This window comes from Microtus pennsylvanicus, chromosome 9 (genome assembly GCF_037038515.1).
Source record: "Microtus pennsylvanicus isolate mMicPen1 chromosome 9, mMicPen1.hap1, whole genome shotgun sequence".
NCBI classification, from domain to species: Eukaryota; Metazoa; Chordata; class Mammalia; order Rodentia; family Cricetidae; genus Microtus; species Microtus pennsylvanicus.
In genome coordinates this window covers 46,036,319-46,053,245 of record NC_134587.1, presented here as the reverse complement: position 1 = coordinate 46,053,245, position 16,927 = coordinate 46,036,319, and the positions used below count along the sequence as shown (strand labels likewise).

The 16,927-nt window shown below is 54.4% G+C and overlaps 1 protein-coding gene across 1 annotated transcript in view; it reads right to left on the bottom strand.

The window, feature by feature from the left end:
* Positions 1-16,098, bottom strand: part of Ass1 (argininosuccinate synthase 1) — a 48,813-nt gene extending 32,715 nt beyond the window's left edge. Inside the window, exons 1-5 of the mRNA XM_075985771.1 lie at positions 16,008-16,098; positions 10,560-10,625; positions 8,684-8,793; positions 7,039-7,107; positions 4,955-5,143 (exon numbers count right to left, since the gene is read on the bottom strand). Of these exons, the coding sequence (XP_075841886.1) occupies positions 4,955-5,143; positions 7,039-7,107; positions 8,684-8,788 (363 nt within the window). The 5' untranslated portion in view covers positions 8,789-8,793; positions 10,560-10,625; positions 16,008-16,098. The remainder of the gene's footprint in view (positions 1-4,954; positions 5,144-7,038; positions 7,108-8,683; positions 8,794-10,559; positions 10,626-16,007) is intronic.
* Positions 16,099-16,927: the final 829 nt, after the last annotated feature.

Genomic DNA, 16,927 nt, shown 5'->3' with positions numbered 1-16,927 from the left:
ACAGCACACAGCTGTACCATGCTCAAGCTGAGGGCAGAGCATGGGCACACGGAGACATCTGTGAGTATGTGCACTGTTGAGAACATGGTGGAGGCCTGGAGGAATACGCGTGCGTGCGTGTGTGTGTGCGTGTGAGTGTGCGTGTGTGTGTGTGCGTGTGCATGGATATAGTCTAGAGGGTCCTGTAGGAGCGTGCTGCTCCTTAGGGGCTGGAGACCTGGATCCCAGAGACTCCAAGCAGGAAAACACAGGCCCCCAAGGGGCCCAGCTTCACAGTTTGATCTTTCACACTCACGAAGTGGTGATTCCTGTCACTCCCCAAGCCTCAGTTTCCCCAGTTCCTAGCGGTTTGGGTGGGGAATAGAACTAAATGACCCGGGAAGGCCTTCTGCTTTCAGCCTCTTTCTGCACAGACAGGGAGACTGAGGCCCAGAAGGGGCACAGTACTGTAAAGCGAACAGATGCGTGTCCTCCTGAGGCATAGACAGACCCCCCAACCCCGGGCCCACACGCCTCAAAGCCTGTAGACAGTCATCCTGACCACTCCGTGAGTCAGGAGGAAGAGGGGTAGAGCAGGCGCAGGCTACCGGGGATGCTGTCTCTGTGTTGTCTGCTCTGCCACTCACAGAGAGGGAGGCTCAGGCACTGAGAAATAATAGAGGCCCCTTTCGCCTACTGTGAAAACTGCACGGGCGCAGCCAGGCAGCAGTGGGAATAACATGTTATTTTCCGGAGTCTTGTCAGGTGGTGCGGAAAGCCTGGTTCCAGCCCCTCCCCACAGAAAAGAGCGGCTGCTGATCCTCTTGGACACCGGGCCTCACAGCCAGCCCCTCCGTCTCCATTCGGTCCCACACGGGCACCTACTACTTCTGTCACAGGGACAGTTCCAGGGGCCAGAGGGCCTTTTAGCAGTGCTTGAGAGATGGACAACACGAAGGCCAGAGATGCGGAACCAATGCTTAGGGTCACAAAAGCGACACATCCATCCTGAGACTGCTCAGTTGGGCAGGTGCAGTGAGTGAGACCATGGGTTCCGAACAAGCCACTCCATGGGGTGGGGGGGATGTGGGGACACTGAGGCAAGGTGAGGCAGCACCCTTAGGAAGCCAGAACGCTCTAGCACAACGATGCCTCATCTTAGATTTGCACCGTGCATGGCCAAGTGCTACCTAGCCTGGCCACTCTTCCCCTGTGGCTTCATGTTTCACCAACACAAAAGGCAGCCTGTGCCTCCCGAGCCAGGCCCGGCTAGGCTGGTGTCTGCTGACCCAGACATGGCAGGGGGATGGATACCCATCTGTTCAGAAGTCGAGAGCCTTGGAAAAGCTGGACAAACAGGCTTTCTTGATTCAAAATCTGTCCTAGGCAAGAGTCTAGGGCCTTGCATTTTCTTTACTGACCCTCGGGCTCCTGGTGCTGGGGCAGCTCCTAGTAGCGTCCCTAAGTGGGAGATGGAGGCAGGGGACAGAGTCATATCACACACATGTCGTCCACATACTGGTGCGTGTGCACATGCGTGTACCATGGTGAGCGCCCATGGGAATGGAAGGGCAAGGAAGGGGGAGTGCCTCCCATCTGCCCTGGGTAGCCTTGCAGATGGTGCCATTTACAAAACTACCCCTGCACCCCCAGAGTCTTAGGCTCATATTTCCTGGCTTTTCTTTGAAATCTAGGGGCTCGAGCTCTGTGGATGGGTGGGGGTTCACTTTTACAGCAACCAAGGATAAGAAACAATGCCGTTCTGAATGACACTTTTTGGACACCTTGACCCCGGGCCTTTGCACAGACCACGCCTACAGCCAGGGCTGCACTTCATTCAATGTCTCTGGCTAACTCCTGCCCTTCTAGGCTATCTGAACACATCCTGCCAGTGTTCCTGCTGGCTTCGTGTCTCAGTCCCACAGCGCCTCCATCTGGCTGTACAGAGCTACTGCCTAGGAAGCACAGTGAGAGTGCTGGGGCTGGAGAGATGGCTCAGCACTCGCTGCTCTGGCAGAAGGCATGGGTTAGGTTGCCAGGACATACTTGGTGGCTCACAACCATACGTAATGTAACCCCAGTTCCAAGGGATCCAATGCCTTATTCTGACCCCTGTGGGTTAATTCACCTGTGCGGTGCATAACACAAACACATAAGTAAAAAATTAAACTATTGTACCAACTCTTAGTGACAGGTGCTAAGGCAGAAGAATGGCAAGTTCAAGACCAGCCTGGGATATATAGAGAGACTACTAAAAACAACAAGGAGCCTGGCTCCTCAGAGATTCACTCTTGAGGTTACCCAGGGACCTCACTGGTCTGGGGTACTGGTAGCCTGCTCACATCTTGGCCATGGACCCCTACATCTTTAGCGGGACTCTGCCAATATCCTGTTGGGACCTGCCTCAGCCGGCCTTCGGCATGTCCTGTCCTCATGCCCAGTGTGGCTCTGCCTCTTGATCACCCTGCCCGCCATTCTCCAGGGACAACCACTTCCTGAGATGTGCAGTCACCGGTGTGTTCCAGAGAGGCCGATACTGCAACTCAGTGCTAAGCCCCAGCTGATCCCAGGACCTCTCCACTCTCCAGCTCTTGGAAGTTGTCTGCGAGGGCCATGTGCTGGGGAAGGAGGTGGGGTGCTGCACACATGTGGCGAACACCCAGACCAGGGAGAGCAGAGACAGAGCCGCTCTGGCTCCCCAGCGTCTCACTGGCCTTCTGGCTGCTGGTATCAGGGACCCTGAGATGCTTCAAACTGGACCATCTTCCCTGTGAACAGTGGAGACGCCCCCAAGCCCAATCAAAGCAGCTGTAAGGGCCCATGTGGAAAGATCTAGAGCCCTGCTGGTGAAGCCCTGAAAAACCTCTGCAGTGAACTCAAGCCCTGTCTGCACCCTGTGCCCATAGTATCCTCAAACCTAAGCCTCTGGTGCCCTCTGGTGGACATGTGCACAGCATGTGGTCAATCTCAAGAAAGAACCAGAAGGAGATGCTGTCTCTTGCTCTACTGGCCTGAATGCTGCCCAGTTGATTCCCCATAGAATGGACCTTCAGAGCCCTGATCTCCGCTCCAGCCTGCAAGCCTCCCAAGATGGGGGGGGTTCACTGCCTTCTCATTTCATCTGGAAAGGTTCAGTGGCTCAGGGGGGCTTTATCCTGCACTGAGACCTTTGCCGGTCCTCACTCATCTCTCTAAATGGCCTAGGAGCTGGGTGCTATCTTCACACTCATCTGTAGATGGTGAAGCAGAGACCCGCAGGGGAAAGTGAACAACGTGGAGACCATGGTGCTCAATCTGAGCCAAGTGTGCAGCTCTGAGCCCTGGGTCTGACTTCCCAAAGTGGCTCTTAGGGAAGATGGTACTTACGGACCACCCAGATAGCCCGTAGCACCCACCTCTCCTCATGTGGTGCCCTAAAATCCAGCTAAGCAGACTGGGTACCAGTGAAAAGTGGGACCCTCTTGGGTGTGAAGACTGCTGGCCAGTCTGCTCCCCTTCATGGCTCCTACCCATTCTCCAGTATCCTCTGGCGGGCTCAGACCCTGCTGCCTCTCCCATAGCTTCTCTGTGTCCCCAGTCGGGACATTTGTTATCACAGTCTCTGGTCTCAGGGACACTCTGCTCCTTGGTGCTCATAGCCAGAGTACAGATGTCATGAAGACAGGAAGCGGTCTTCCTCCTGACCCTTGACCCAAGGCTCTTGACTCCTGACCTTCAGCAGCCACGGGTTTCCTAAGGACAGCCAATATAGCCTTGAAGGATTCAACTGCGTCTGCCACCCAGCAGGTACCCACCCTTGGCATGTCACACACAGCTAGCTCATCAGGATCCAAGACAACAAAGGAGCAGCCAAGCTTTCACACCAGTGCTACCCTGGTGGTTGGTGTTTCCAGGGCCACCACCAGGTCTGCTTTAGCTGCATGTCTCCTGTACCCCCAACATCACAGCCCCATGTCAGCAAGGTGGCAAGCCTCGTGGGTTACGGAGCAGACAGGTTTGACAGCTGTGCCCTGTCCTAGACTACTGTCACGGCGTACACTGAGAGTCTGCGTCTTTTTGTTTGTTTTTTGTTTTTCAAGACAGAGTTTCTCTGTGTAGCCCTGGCTGTCTTAGAACTAGCTCTGTAGACCAGGCTGGCCTCGAACTCACAGAGATCCTCCTGCCTCTGCCTCCCGAGTGCTAGAATTAAAGACGTGCACCACCTCACCCAGAGAGAGCTCATCAATACTGTTGAGTGCGGCCATCTGGGGATAGAAGCTGGGAATTGCCCCCGGGGGTCCTCTTTAGTCTGTGTTATACATGCAGGCAAAAGCGTCCCTCAAAGCCAGGTGCCATAGCCAGGTGTTGATGCACATCCCTTTAACCCCAGCACTGGGGAGGAGGCAGAGGCAGGTAGAGAAACAGAGAAACCCTGTCTGGAATAACAAGAACAAACAAACAAAACAGCCAGGTGCCAGGTCTAAATCCCCAGATGTGACCTTGTTTGGTCTTCACAGAGGAGCTGGGTTTTGATGAGGCTATTAGGGTGTCCAGGAAGACCAGCCCCCCATAGAAAGGAGACAAACAATCTCACAATGATGGGAACACAACTGAGGCCTCTATGAGGCAAGGACTGAATGCCTGGGTTCTGGGGTTGGGGGTGGTCTCGAACATAGTCTCTTCTCTGGGCCTTAGGAAGGAGCAGGTCCTTACACTGTGTCATTGAAGTTCTGGCCTTCAGAGCCCACCCTGCTCTCCAGTTCTTTCTAGCCCTTTCTGTGACATCCCATGGTGACATATGCTGTGACTTTATCTGGGGCTGTGTCAGGCCTACCGAGGGTGACAAGGCTCCCCTGGGAAGCTGAGCACACAGACCAAAGGGATGACCACTGCTGCTCAGGCAGCTCAGCCCTTCACCCTGGCCACCTCTGAAATCCTCAGTGACCTAACTTCCCTTCCTCCTTCCAGCCACCAGACCCATCATCTCTAGCCTTACCTTTCCCGTGGCACCGTGAGACACATACTTGGCCCCTTCGCGCTGGGCGATTTCCACCTGTTTGCGGGCTATGCAAGGCCTGGCCAGAGAGGTACCCAGGAGATAACGGTCTTCATAGAGCGCACTGGACTGGACAGCAGGCCAGATGAACTCCTCCACAAACTCCTTGCTCACATCTTCAATGAACACCTAAAGGGAGGGCAGTTGTGAGAGGGAGCCTAGCAAGAACTGGGGCCCAACAGGAACACAGAGCCCTGGAAGTCCATATAAGATCAGAGCAGGCTACAGACTTCCTTTCTGCCCTGTAGTAGTAGACACCACTAATCAGTTTCAGCCAACCATACTATCAGTCTCCTTTCTGCACTCATGGCAGACATTACTAATCAATCCCAATATACCATCCAGCATCCTTCTCAACAGAACAGAACTCTGTTATTCCTTAGGACCTGGAACAGAAGTTATCAACCAGGTGAGCTTCTCTAGAAGGAACCTGGCAATCCCTGGAGATATTGTCAGTTGTCACAATTGCTGGAATAGGTGAGGGAACAGAGCTTGGAACAGCTAGTAAATGCAGCCAGGGATCTGCTACATTCCAAATGTCCAGGCCAAGTAGCCGTGTGTGAACTACTGAGACCCTAGCTCTGAGGAATGAAGACCTTCTAGGAAGACCAGTGAAAACAATTGTATTGGGAACTGGAGAGAAGGCTCAGCTGCTAAGAGGACCCTCTGATCTTGTAGGACCTGAGTTTGATTCCCAGCACCCACATAGGATTCAACACCTTCTTCTGATGTCTGCAGGCATCAGGTACACACGTGGTACAGACATACATGCACCCATACACATGGTAAAATTTAAAATATATAACACATTACATCATGTACTGAAGTGCTAGTTGCTGTTTTTGTTAAGGTAGCTTTCATGCTGGCAACACAAAAGTAACACCCAAATGTTTCAAGCAAGCCAACTCCATAGAGGAACACAGAGGGTGCTGAGACCAGAGGAACTGAGGGCACCACACACCAGTCCCTGTGCAGAAACTGAGGGGTGAGGGCACCACACACCAGTCCCTGTGCAGAAACTGGCTGACGTCCTCAGTGCTTTTCCTTCTGCCTAGGTAAGGATAAGGCAGCCCCACCCTCCTGTCTCCTCCCCTCCCCTCCTCTGGGCAGCCCTAAATAGAGTCTCACTCCAGGCTTTGGCCACAGGGTGCCTTGAGTTTGTGAGACTCGATTCCTGAGTGCTCTTTCTGACCTGTAGAGTCCTGCAGGGACAAGCAACTGAAAAAGTATCCTACAGAGCAATCAGTTCTGACCAGGCAGTGGACTGGGATGTCTCCTATCCAATCCCCAAGCAAAAGGGTTCAAGTGGCAAGGTTACTCCACTAGGAGCAGTTTGTGGGTGGCACTCAGTGGGGCCACCCAACATAGGCATATCTGTCAAAGGTTAGAGATGCAGCCAACACTGAGTCCAGCTGGGGTTTCCTGGGGATGGAAAAGGATGGAAGGATAAGCAGATGGACAGACAGTGGGATGGGCAGGTAGATGATGGAGGAGTGGATGGAAGAGAGATAAAAGAGGGGTGGACAAAACAAAGGACAAATGGGGAGTTGGATGGATGGATGACCGAGCAGATGGACTAATAGATGGACAGGTTAGTAGGTAAGTAGGTGCATGGATGCATAAGTGGATAGGTAGGTTAGTGGGTAGGTAGGTGCATGGATGGATAAGTGGATAGGTAGGTTAGTGGGTAGGTAGGTGCATGGATGGATGCATAAGTGGATAGGTAGGTTAGTGGGTAAGTAGGTGCATGGATGGATAAGTGGATAGGTAGGTTAGTGGGTAAGTAGGTGCATGGATGCATAAGTGGATAGGTAGGTTAGTGGGTAGGTAGGTGCATGGATGCATAAGTGGATAGGAAGATGGACAGATGATGGGGGTGTTCGTATATCTGAAAGCAGCACATTTGATCTCACCCCCCTGGAAGCAAGAGGGCAAACTGGAGGGATGGGTGTGGGAGACAGAAGTTCTGCTGCCCCTCCCCACGCAGCTCCACTCCAGCCCCGAGCTCGGCGTCTTACAGGTACCTTTTTGGCCCCAAGCTTCAGGGCCTTCTTCCTGGCTTCCTCAAAGTCTTCCTTCTGGCCGATGTTGGCCTGTGGAGCAGAAACAGAGGCCAGTAAGCCGAGGGACGGAGAGGGTGCGAGAGGATCACGAAGGCCCTGGGTGAACCCGGGCAGCCACCACGGAAGCGGTGCCTCATGATGAGGAGGTGGTAGAAGGAAGAATGGGGCCTGCAGGGGGACTTGGAGGCTGGGGCTCCCCAGAAGCTCACACTTGGCCCCATGTGGCTGGGTGTGCACGTCACTGGTTCCCCTGGGCTGAGAGGGTAGCAAAGCTGCTCCTGGCACCCGAGTCGTTGGGACACAGAGATGTGTCGTAATCATCCACAAAGCTGAGGCTTCCTCTGAGGCCTGCCCTGCACCATCACCCTGGCCATAGGCAGGGACCAGCTTATCTGAGTGTCCTAGTGGGCTGCAGGCCGCAGGTCAGAGGCGTTCAGCTTGCACACATAAAGTTCTGCCCGTGGACTTGAGCTCACTGTTTGTCCCCACCGGAACCCACAGATGGGTTCTGCTCTCCTAAGGCCCGGCTGTAGGTTCCCGTCTGAGATTACCCAGTTTTCAATCTACCAGATGTCAACTCTGGGGTCTGTAGAGCTAGGACCACCCTGCCTGACACACACACACCTGCCACTCACCAGGTGGCTTGGAGCAATGGGCTCCCCCCCCACACACACACTATAATCCCAGTCCTGTGTAGCTTGTCAGTTGACCATACAGAGACTGCCAACAAATTCCAAATTCTTCAGAGGATCTTTCAGCTCATTTCCCTGGGAGGATTTCCCCCACCTCACCCCCCACCCAGGAATGGTGGGAACTATTATGCCACACCCCACCCCCACCTGCGTGACAGACCCGTGTTCCTAAGGTGAACCCACAGAGAATGCCTGGAAGGCCTGACTCCAGCCAATGGGAGGAGCCTTGGCCTCTACTACCCGTGTGTGAGCCTGACACAGCTGGGTTATGATTTTGCTTGCTGTGGAGAGGCCAGGAATGAAGCCAAGGAAAGACAGCTCTGGACAGCGCCTTGATCTAGCAGTGCTGGAGCTTCCCTACTCCTGGACATCAATCACTATGACAGGCAAGAATTGCTTTTCGATTTTTGCTCTGTTTTGCCTTCAGCTGCTCTAGGCTGGAGCTGAAGGGTTTCTAACCCAGAGTCTTGATGAGCATAGCTGTGGAGTGGATTCCTAGGCTGCTGAGGATCCTGAGGGCAGCCGGCTCAATTAGTGATGTCTGTGCTAGGTCCTGGGTGCGGAAGTAGCACCAAGCACAACCTTTCTCTGATGATCCATTTGCCGCCCTAGAACTAAAGACCACTTAGAGGGAGAGGAGAGGCCAGGACTGTGTGCCACTTCGAAGCACAGAGATAGCAGAGGCATAGCTAAAGGCACACCCCTGTTCCCACCATCCTGTCCCCTTCTCTGGTTCTGAGGGGCATCATAAGGCCAAAGAAATGGAGGCAGCTCAGCAAGTGAGAGGCCGTTTCCCCTTCTGGCTCAGGACAGTTGTAGAGAGAGAAAAGCAAGACTTGGTGGAGGGACGTGGTGACCCGTGGGCAGCAGGGACAGAGAGCGACAGATGGCAGGCATGCCGGGCACCTCCTTACCAGGTAAGCGATGACATCATAGCCTTGTTCCTTCAGCCACACAAGGATGCAGGAGGTGTCCAGGCCGCCACTGTAGGCCAGAACCACGGAGCCCTTGCTGGACATCTCGTCTGAGGGAGTGTGAAGGAATGGTGAGTGTAACAGGCCAACCCTGCAAGTTCCTCCTGGCTCGGGGCCCACTGGGGAGAGGGGGCGGGAGGAGGCCTTGGGCAGCTTTATCCCTGGGACAATAAAGCACTGGGAACAGAATGTCCACCTCCCTGCATCCACCCCTCCTGGGAGACCCTGACCTGACTGTTCTGAACACATTCCACATGGGATCCAAGAATGCTCATGGCAGGGGTCGGGGCCAGTGATAAGGAGGTCAGTCTGGGAGCCAGTCCCCACCAGCTAGACAGAGGCTGAGGGCTGGACCAAAGCCAGCAAGAGGGATGTGTGTAGCGGAGGCTGGGAAGGGGCCTGAGCCGGAGCCGCAGGTAGCAGACATGCCCCCTTAGAACTGTTCCTTGCCAAGCAAGATGCGTCAGATAGGGCCCTGGGCATCCCGAGCCTTCACAAGGACCCCAGAAGTAGGTGGACGGTGCACAGGGAGGTCAGCGGTCAAGGTCACAGAACAAACAGTTCAAGGGCAAAGAGAAAGCCTGGCTTTGGAACTTGTTTTTTTGCCCGGTAAGTGATGTTGCCTCCCGCCTTTGGGCGAAAAAGTCACAGGATCGGCCACCTGGTCCTGGGCACCTCTCCCTCCTTCCCTCACTGGAATTCAAAGTAGCTTGACACCCTGTTTTCAAGGGATCTTGAGAGACCCCCAGTATCTGTCAATTCAAACCCACAGGGACGCAGGAGTGTTTTGTGTGCAGACAGAGAAAGGGGTACGGAGACAGGCTAAGCAGAACACCTCTCCGTAGTCTGGGGTTCTTTCCCAGAAGCCCTACCACAATACAGCCCTTTCTTCAACTAACAGAGTCTTCCAGAAAGTACTACGGTTGTCTCTTGGCCATTGCAGCTGTTTCTTCTGTCTAGACGGCTCCCTGAGTGCCCTCGGGCATGCCATGCACGTGGACCACCATGCTAAAGAGGAAACTCAGAGTCTGAAACTCGGTGATTATAATGTCAGTGGGCAGTAGGGCCAGATGTGGACCCAGAACTCTGTGTCTCACAGTTCCACGAGGGCAGTGGTTCTCAACCAGGGGTCGCAGAGCAGACATGTACATTATGATTCAGAACAGTAGCAAAACTACAGTGATGAGGTAGCGAGGAAAATAATTTTATGGTCGGGGGTCAGCACAACACGAGGAACTGTGTTATTAAGGGCTGCAGCATTAGGACGTGGAGAACCCCTGCCTTAGGGCAGAGGCACCTACGGTCCTTGTTAGATGTCGCTGGGAAGGGTGATGGACAGCCCTCCACAAGCCTCAGGAATTCAGCAGGGTCACCTGGTTGCCACCACTACCATGGAGACTGTTGAGCGCTGTCCCTTGGGTTCCAGTGGCTTTCCCAGGCCACCCAGTGCCATGCTGCACGTGGACTTTGGAGCTTGAGCCAAGACCATGCAGTTCCTCACACGTCTGCCAGGCCCACTCTCTAGTCAGCCCCAACGGGTCTCTTGAAGGCCCTGATGCCCTTTGGACTTAAGGAGGCAAACACCTCAGGAACAAGGTGGTTGGTGCAAGGGCCAATTCTCCCTGCTTCCTGCAGTCTCCAGCAGGCAGCAACTGTCTGCCTATGCCCAGCCAGCTGCCCTGGACCTTGGCATTCAGTGACTCAGTAGGCCCTGACCTTGGGACCAGAAGATGGTGCCCATGGCAACTGCAGCTAGGCAACTAACTGGCCATAGAGGATGAAGGGAAGGAGGGAGAAGGATCAAGGTGGAAAATACCTGTGATTGCAAGTACAGGTTCCTGGATGGAGTCCGCAGTCTGTCTCCCTGGTCCGGTGAACCACTCTGTAGAAGCAAATGTGATGTTGAGATCCTGAATCTGGCTTCTGTGGCCACTTGATGCTATGAGTGGCCTGAGACAGAGACATGGTGTCAAGGAAGACATCTAGAGTCATGTGTCCGCTAAGCAGGCACTCTACCCCTTAGCTGCACGGATCTAAATCATCCAGTTTGTTAAGTTTTGTATGCATCAACCTGGAAGCCTCTGCCATAATCCAGACGACAAACATGAGCTAAAGAAGTAACTTAGTGGCAAAATGCCCACCGCAGAAGCCTGAGACCTGAGTTCAGATCCCTGGCAACCATTTTAAAAGCCGGTATAGTGGTGTGCACTATAACCCCAGAGGCAGAGACAGGAAGATTCCTGGAACTCACTGGTCAGTCAGTCTAGTCAAATCTGTAAGGTCTGGATTCAGTGGGAGACCGAAGCAAGGTGGGGAGGGGGCATAGTGAGGACAACGGATTTTATACATGTGTAAAAAACGGCTCCACAGTTAAGAGCACTGGGGAGGACCTGGATTCGATTCCCAGCACCCACACAGAGGCTCACACCTATCTGTTAACTCTAGTTCCGGAGGATTTGGCACCCTCTTCTGGCCTCTGAGAGCACTGCTCACATGTGGGACTATACAGGCAGTCAAAACACCACACCCATAAGATGCTGACACCCTCTCTGGGGGTGTCAGAGGGAAGAGCTAGGCAAAAGGTGGCAAGGGAGCAGGGTACCACGGGGAATGGATGCTGCCTGAGATTCATTCAGTTCTTAATGGTGACTTCCCCCTTCCCTTCCTAGGACACCTGGCGCCAAGAAGGGTGAAAAGGGAGTAGTCTCCATAGAGACAGACCAAACATCCCTACTGCCCGCTCTCAGTGGCCCCATGGAATGCTCCCTCCCAACAGGGCACTGGATTCTGATCTGCTTCTGTCACGATGTCTCTGCTCTCTCTGCTCGGAGCAGAGATCATCTCCCAGTGCCTATGGCAGGCATTTAGCACTTCAGAGCAGATATACTCTTTGGCGGTCAGCTCCTTGTTGGGGGGTGGGGAGGAGGAACAAGGATGCCCTGAAATGTGGGCTTCTATGCCTACCTCCATCTGCCAGGCTGTGGTTGTGGGAGCCTACGTTGGGGCTGTATAGTGTGAAGGGTGTGCCCAGCAAGGACTGTGTGCCTTGAAGCTCACATGCGGGCTTGCAGTGTGTGTGCTGCATTTGTGTGTGTATCTTTGTGCATCTGAGGTTGGGTACCTGAGAAATTGTCTCCGTGCACTTGAGGGGTACGGACCCGAGTGTGTGTGTGTGTGTGTGTGTGTACACAAGTGTGTACACTCATGCACACATGCCTAGAAACTAGTCAGGACCTTGGTTACTGCAGTCTCAAAAGCTAAATGAAGCTATAGCCTTGATTTGGAGACAGGAAGAGGCAGAGGGGAAGAGTACTCTGGATGTGGGCTGGAGTTGTTTTAGCACCCCAACCATGGCCACTCATCTGTCAGGCAGGGGTGAGAACATCTTATCCCTCACACTGGATTCAAGGGTTCAAGGGCATGCTGGAGATGGGGCCTCCCAAACACCCCACACCACTTCTGAAGCTAATAACCTCAGCTTGCCCCTGACTCTCTGGGGGCTCAGGACATGGAGCTTCCTTCCCAGGGAAGGCATGTGGCCGGGGCTGGCTGAACTGAGAAAAAGTGCAGAACCCACATTCCCAACTCCCAAGCTCTCAAGGCCAGGGCAGGCAGCCTTTGCCATGATAGACACAGGCCAGAGGACAAATGACCACACATCAAGTTGGCTGCCAGCTTGTGTAAGTTGGCAAGGTAGGGGACACTCTCTGTGTCCTCAGCCAAAGCCAAGTGGCCAGTGCCCAGGAAACACATATCAGGCCAGCCAGGCTGTTCCTCAACACCTAGGAAGCTTGTATGGCTTTAAAACAACAGTGTTTGAGTGACAAGAGCATGGGTCACATGATGCTGTTTTCAGGCATAGGCTGCCACCGCCACCTATTCAGACGGCGACCAAGATGGGATGAGCCCAGCTCACAGGCTTGTGGCTTCAAGCCCAGACTGCCCTCCACTCCCTGGCTCCTAGGACATTTTTCTCTTCACTTCCTGTCCTGACAACTTGTCACCAGACAACAGCTACCTGGGCTGTTCTTCCACCCCCTCTCCAACTGATGACATCCTTATTCAGTTCAAATTGGTTTGTTATTACTTTCCTTATAAAACCCTAACTATACCTGGCTCAGCTTCCCTCTCCTGCTTTATGTCTGATAAAGCTAGCCTGCAATCCCAATACCGAACAGCAGGAGGCGCACCAACCTCCTATGGCAGTTGTTCTCAACCTGGGTGGGGGTTGTCACCCATTTTGTGTGTGGGGGGACTGAATGAGCCTTTCACAGAGGTCACATCATAACAGTAGCAAAATTACAGTTACGAAATAGCAAGGAAATAATTTTTTTTTTTGGTTTTTCGAGACAGGGTTTCTCTGTGGTTTTGGAGCCTGTCCTGGAACTAGCTCTTGTAGACCAGGCTGGTCTCGAACTCACAGAGATCCACCTGCCTCTGCCTCCCAAGTGCTGGGATTAAAGGCGTGCGCCACCACCGCCCGGCGCAAGGAAATAATTTTGTAGTTGGGGGTCACCACAGCATGAGAAGCATATTAAAGGGTTGCAGCATTAGGAAGGGTGAGAACACTGTGTTATGGCATCCAAACCCTTGTCTAGTGTAACTGTCCTGGCGGGCGTGAGGACACTAGTGCCCCTTCCTTTGACTCTGAGACTACTGAAAGGATGGAATTTCCCAGGAAATTCTGGAGGAATGGAAAAGCTGAAGCACCCGTGAGAGCCAGAGAAGAACCTTTCTCCCAAGAGGCCAGGCACAGTGATGCACACCTTTAATCTCAGCACTTGGAAGGCAGGGGCAAGGGGATCTCTGTGGGCTTGAGGTCAGCCTGGTTCCAGAACAGCCAGGGCCACACAGTGAGACTTTGTCTCAAAAATAAATAAAGAATGGAGATACAATGTCATTCAGTTCTGACTAGAGCTTGGGTGGTGATGGCCCGGCCACACCTTGAACAGGATTGCTCAGTATGCAATGCCTCTTGCCCTGTTTAAACCCCAGCCTGGGCCGGGCAATGGTGGCGCACGCCTTTAATCCCAGCACTTGGGAGGCAGAGGCAGGCGGATCTCTGTGAGTTCAAGACCAGCCTGGTCTACAAGAGCTAGTTCCAGGACAGGCTCCAAAGCTACAGAGAAACCCTGTTTCGAAAAACCAAAAAAAAAAAAAAAAAAAAAGTTAAACCCCAGCCTGTGTCAGATGGACTTGGGGGTGGTCCCTGGACCTCTTTGTTTCTCTTCCAGTGCCTACATTGAGCAGCTCTCTAGGGTCTACCTTTTACTATCTTTGGTTTTGTTTTTCAAGAGACAGGGTTTCTCTGTGTAGCCCAAGCTGTCCTGGAACTCACTCTGTAGACCAGGCTGGCCTTGATCTCTGCTCTCAGGTCCTGGGACTAAAGGCGCGCCCACCACGCCTGACTCGCCTTTTACTATTAGCTGTCTCTTTAGCCTACGGGGAAAGTTGGCAGAGTTCAGCTTTTCAGGGGCAGCTCTGAGGCTAACAGCTCCCGGTACTGGAAGAGCACATCATCCCACTCATTAGTGCCACCAACAAAGAGTCCCTGGGCGCCTGGCCTTTCCTCAGGTCTAGGGAGGAACCAGCCTCAAAGGAGGCAGGGAGCCTGGTCCTGGGAAACCCACTCTGCCCAAAGCCTTCAGAAAAAATCAGTGCCTCAGATCTAGAGTTCAGCAAGGCATCACTTTCTACATGGGTGCCCACAAGCAAGCCACTCTCACTCCAGGAGCTGAGTGTTCACAGTGGACGAAGGCATTTGGTTGGCTTAGGGGCCATGAGAAAACGCTGGTGCAGCAGGTGGGCTGGATTGACTCTGGGGGAGTGCTTGGCTTCCACAGCCCAGAGCACGCAGGCATTTGGGGTGGGGGAGGGGCATGTATACCCCAGGGCTAGACTGGGGGCTTCCTGTGCTTGGTCCCAGCATAGAGGTTGGGGAGGTGGGTGGTGGACAGAAGTCACCCTCCATTTTTGGAGTCCACTGACACAGGACAGAGCCAGAAGCCCTTGGGAAGCCCTTGGGGTCATTCGCAAAGCTACTCAGCCTTTGTTGGAATGTGATGGAAGACCCTAGCGAGAACATGGCGGGCAGCGGGAGGGGGGGGGATGTTAAAAAGGAACTATTCCAGTCTCTGCCCAGCCCAGTTCTTGGCTCCCTCCACTGTCTCCCCCCCTTCTGAAGGTCTGGTCCCAGGGAGCAGGGGAAAATGTCTTTTCAGGTCTGCATCCCAGATCCAGTGAGCAACTGAGCAGACCCAGGCCACATAGCTCTCTGCAGTTTACTCGACTCTAGGATGGCACAAGAACAAGGCTGGCAGCTCCGGAGACCCGCGGGTGACGTCAGACATCACCTGCCAGGCCACCGGCCAGGTGGAGGAGATGCAAGGGAAGGGATCAAAAGGAAGGATTTTCCTGATCTATCCCTGGGGAGAGGGCAGGTCTGCTCCTGCCACTGAGCTTGCAGACAGTCTGACATTCCCATTTTACAGAGGGGAATACTGAGACTGCAGTTGGCTCTCCTGGAGATTTCCCTCCGTAGCAGAGTGATCCTGCCTCCCTGGAGGGGGCCCAAGGCGGTAACAACCCAGAAACAGACGTTTCCTGTGGAGGGGCTCCTCCCAAAGAACCAGCCAGCCAGCCAGCCAGCAGGAAACCTGGCTAGGAGAAGCCCCACCCAAACTGAGCTTCGCACTGCACCCCACCAGAAAGGGACACAAGTCACAGCCTAGAACAAGGCCGGTAGGCAGGGTCCGCACGTCCACTTGAGCAGGGCACCCTCAGACTCAGGAGAAAGCCACACGCTCAAGCCCCTAAGGGAAAGGAGGGACTGAACCTCTTGCCTCACTTTGAGAAACAGGCCTGGGGATAAACAGAGAGTCCGATCCAGGGAGAGTGACTCGGAGCCCCCAATCCTCCGGACTCTCCTTGGTGCCTACTCTTCCCCAACCCTCTGGACTCTCCTTGGGTCTCTACTTGGTGCCTTCGCAGCACATAGGATCCAAGAAGGAAAATCAGACGGGACCTCGATACTCCCCCTGCTTCTCAGATCCTACGACTTGTGCCCTCCGCTGGGTTCCTTAGGCAGCAGAAACATGTGCGTCACAGGAGCCCGAGCATCAGCCTCAATCTTTCCACCGACTGCGCGGTCACTCGGGGGCCTCCCTGTGCCCACCCCTTGCAGCTGCTCTCTCGCTCGCGCTCTCTCTCTCTGGAATTCCTGGGACGGGTCCTAGGATAACGAGGGAGGCCCGAAACTTCTTACCAGTAAATCCAGGCAGCAGTGGCAGACGGCGGAGGAGCAGGGCTGGGACAGGCGCGCATCCCGGGTTATAAGCACAGGGCCTCGGGGGCAGGAACCTGGGACACGTGGGAACGGCCGCGCGACAGGCCCCGCCCACGGGCCCGGCCCCCGCCAGCAGCCTCTCAGAGCTTGCGGCCACCTGCCGGTGGGCGTGGCTCGCCGTTCTCGGCCTGCTGGCCCCTCCCACTTTCCTCGGCGCCAGCACAGCCTCCCGGGGGCGCACGGGCGTGGGCGCTTGCAGCTTCGGTCCCCAGATCCCGGCCGGCTAGTGGCGCCTCGGAGGGCGGTAGAGGCTGGGACCCGCGTGACTAGCAGGCTGATAGCAGCCGTCTTGGAAAAAAAAAAAGCCTCAAAAGCGCTTTAAGTGAAGTTGCTTAGGTTCGGAGGCTGTGTACCCGATTCATGTAATGGCAAGCGTCTGCCCTCGGAGCCCCTCGCTTTCCCTAGCCCCCAGACCAGAGCCAAGGGTCCACCGGAGAAAACCCAAAGGAGTTGGCCGAGGAAGACAGGTATTGCCTGCTTCAGGTCCCGACTGTCTCCCCTCAGCCTGGCACCTGACCAGATTGCCCTGAGCTCGCAGTAAATTGGTGAATCAAAGCTCATCTGTCTGCTGACCCGTCAGAAGACGGGGAAGGTAGAGGTTCTCAGAGGTGAAGCTGCTGGCTTGTAAAATGAAAGTGGGGGGTTGTGTGACCCATGTGAGCCAGAAGTCTGGCCGGAGGTTTTCCAGTTTGACCTGAGCCATGCAGCACGCTGAACAGCTCCTGCCCCAGAGAACCCCAACACCCAGGATCATGGCCAAGGTCACTACCCCACAGGTAGGCCTAGTTTCCAACCCTCAGCCCGCCCCACACCCATGCCTTGCCCAGCTTATTGCATCA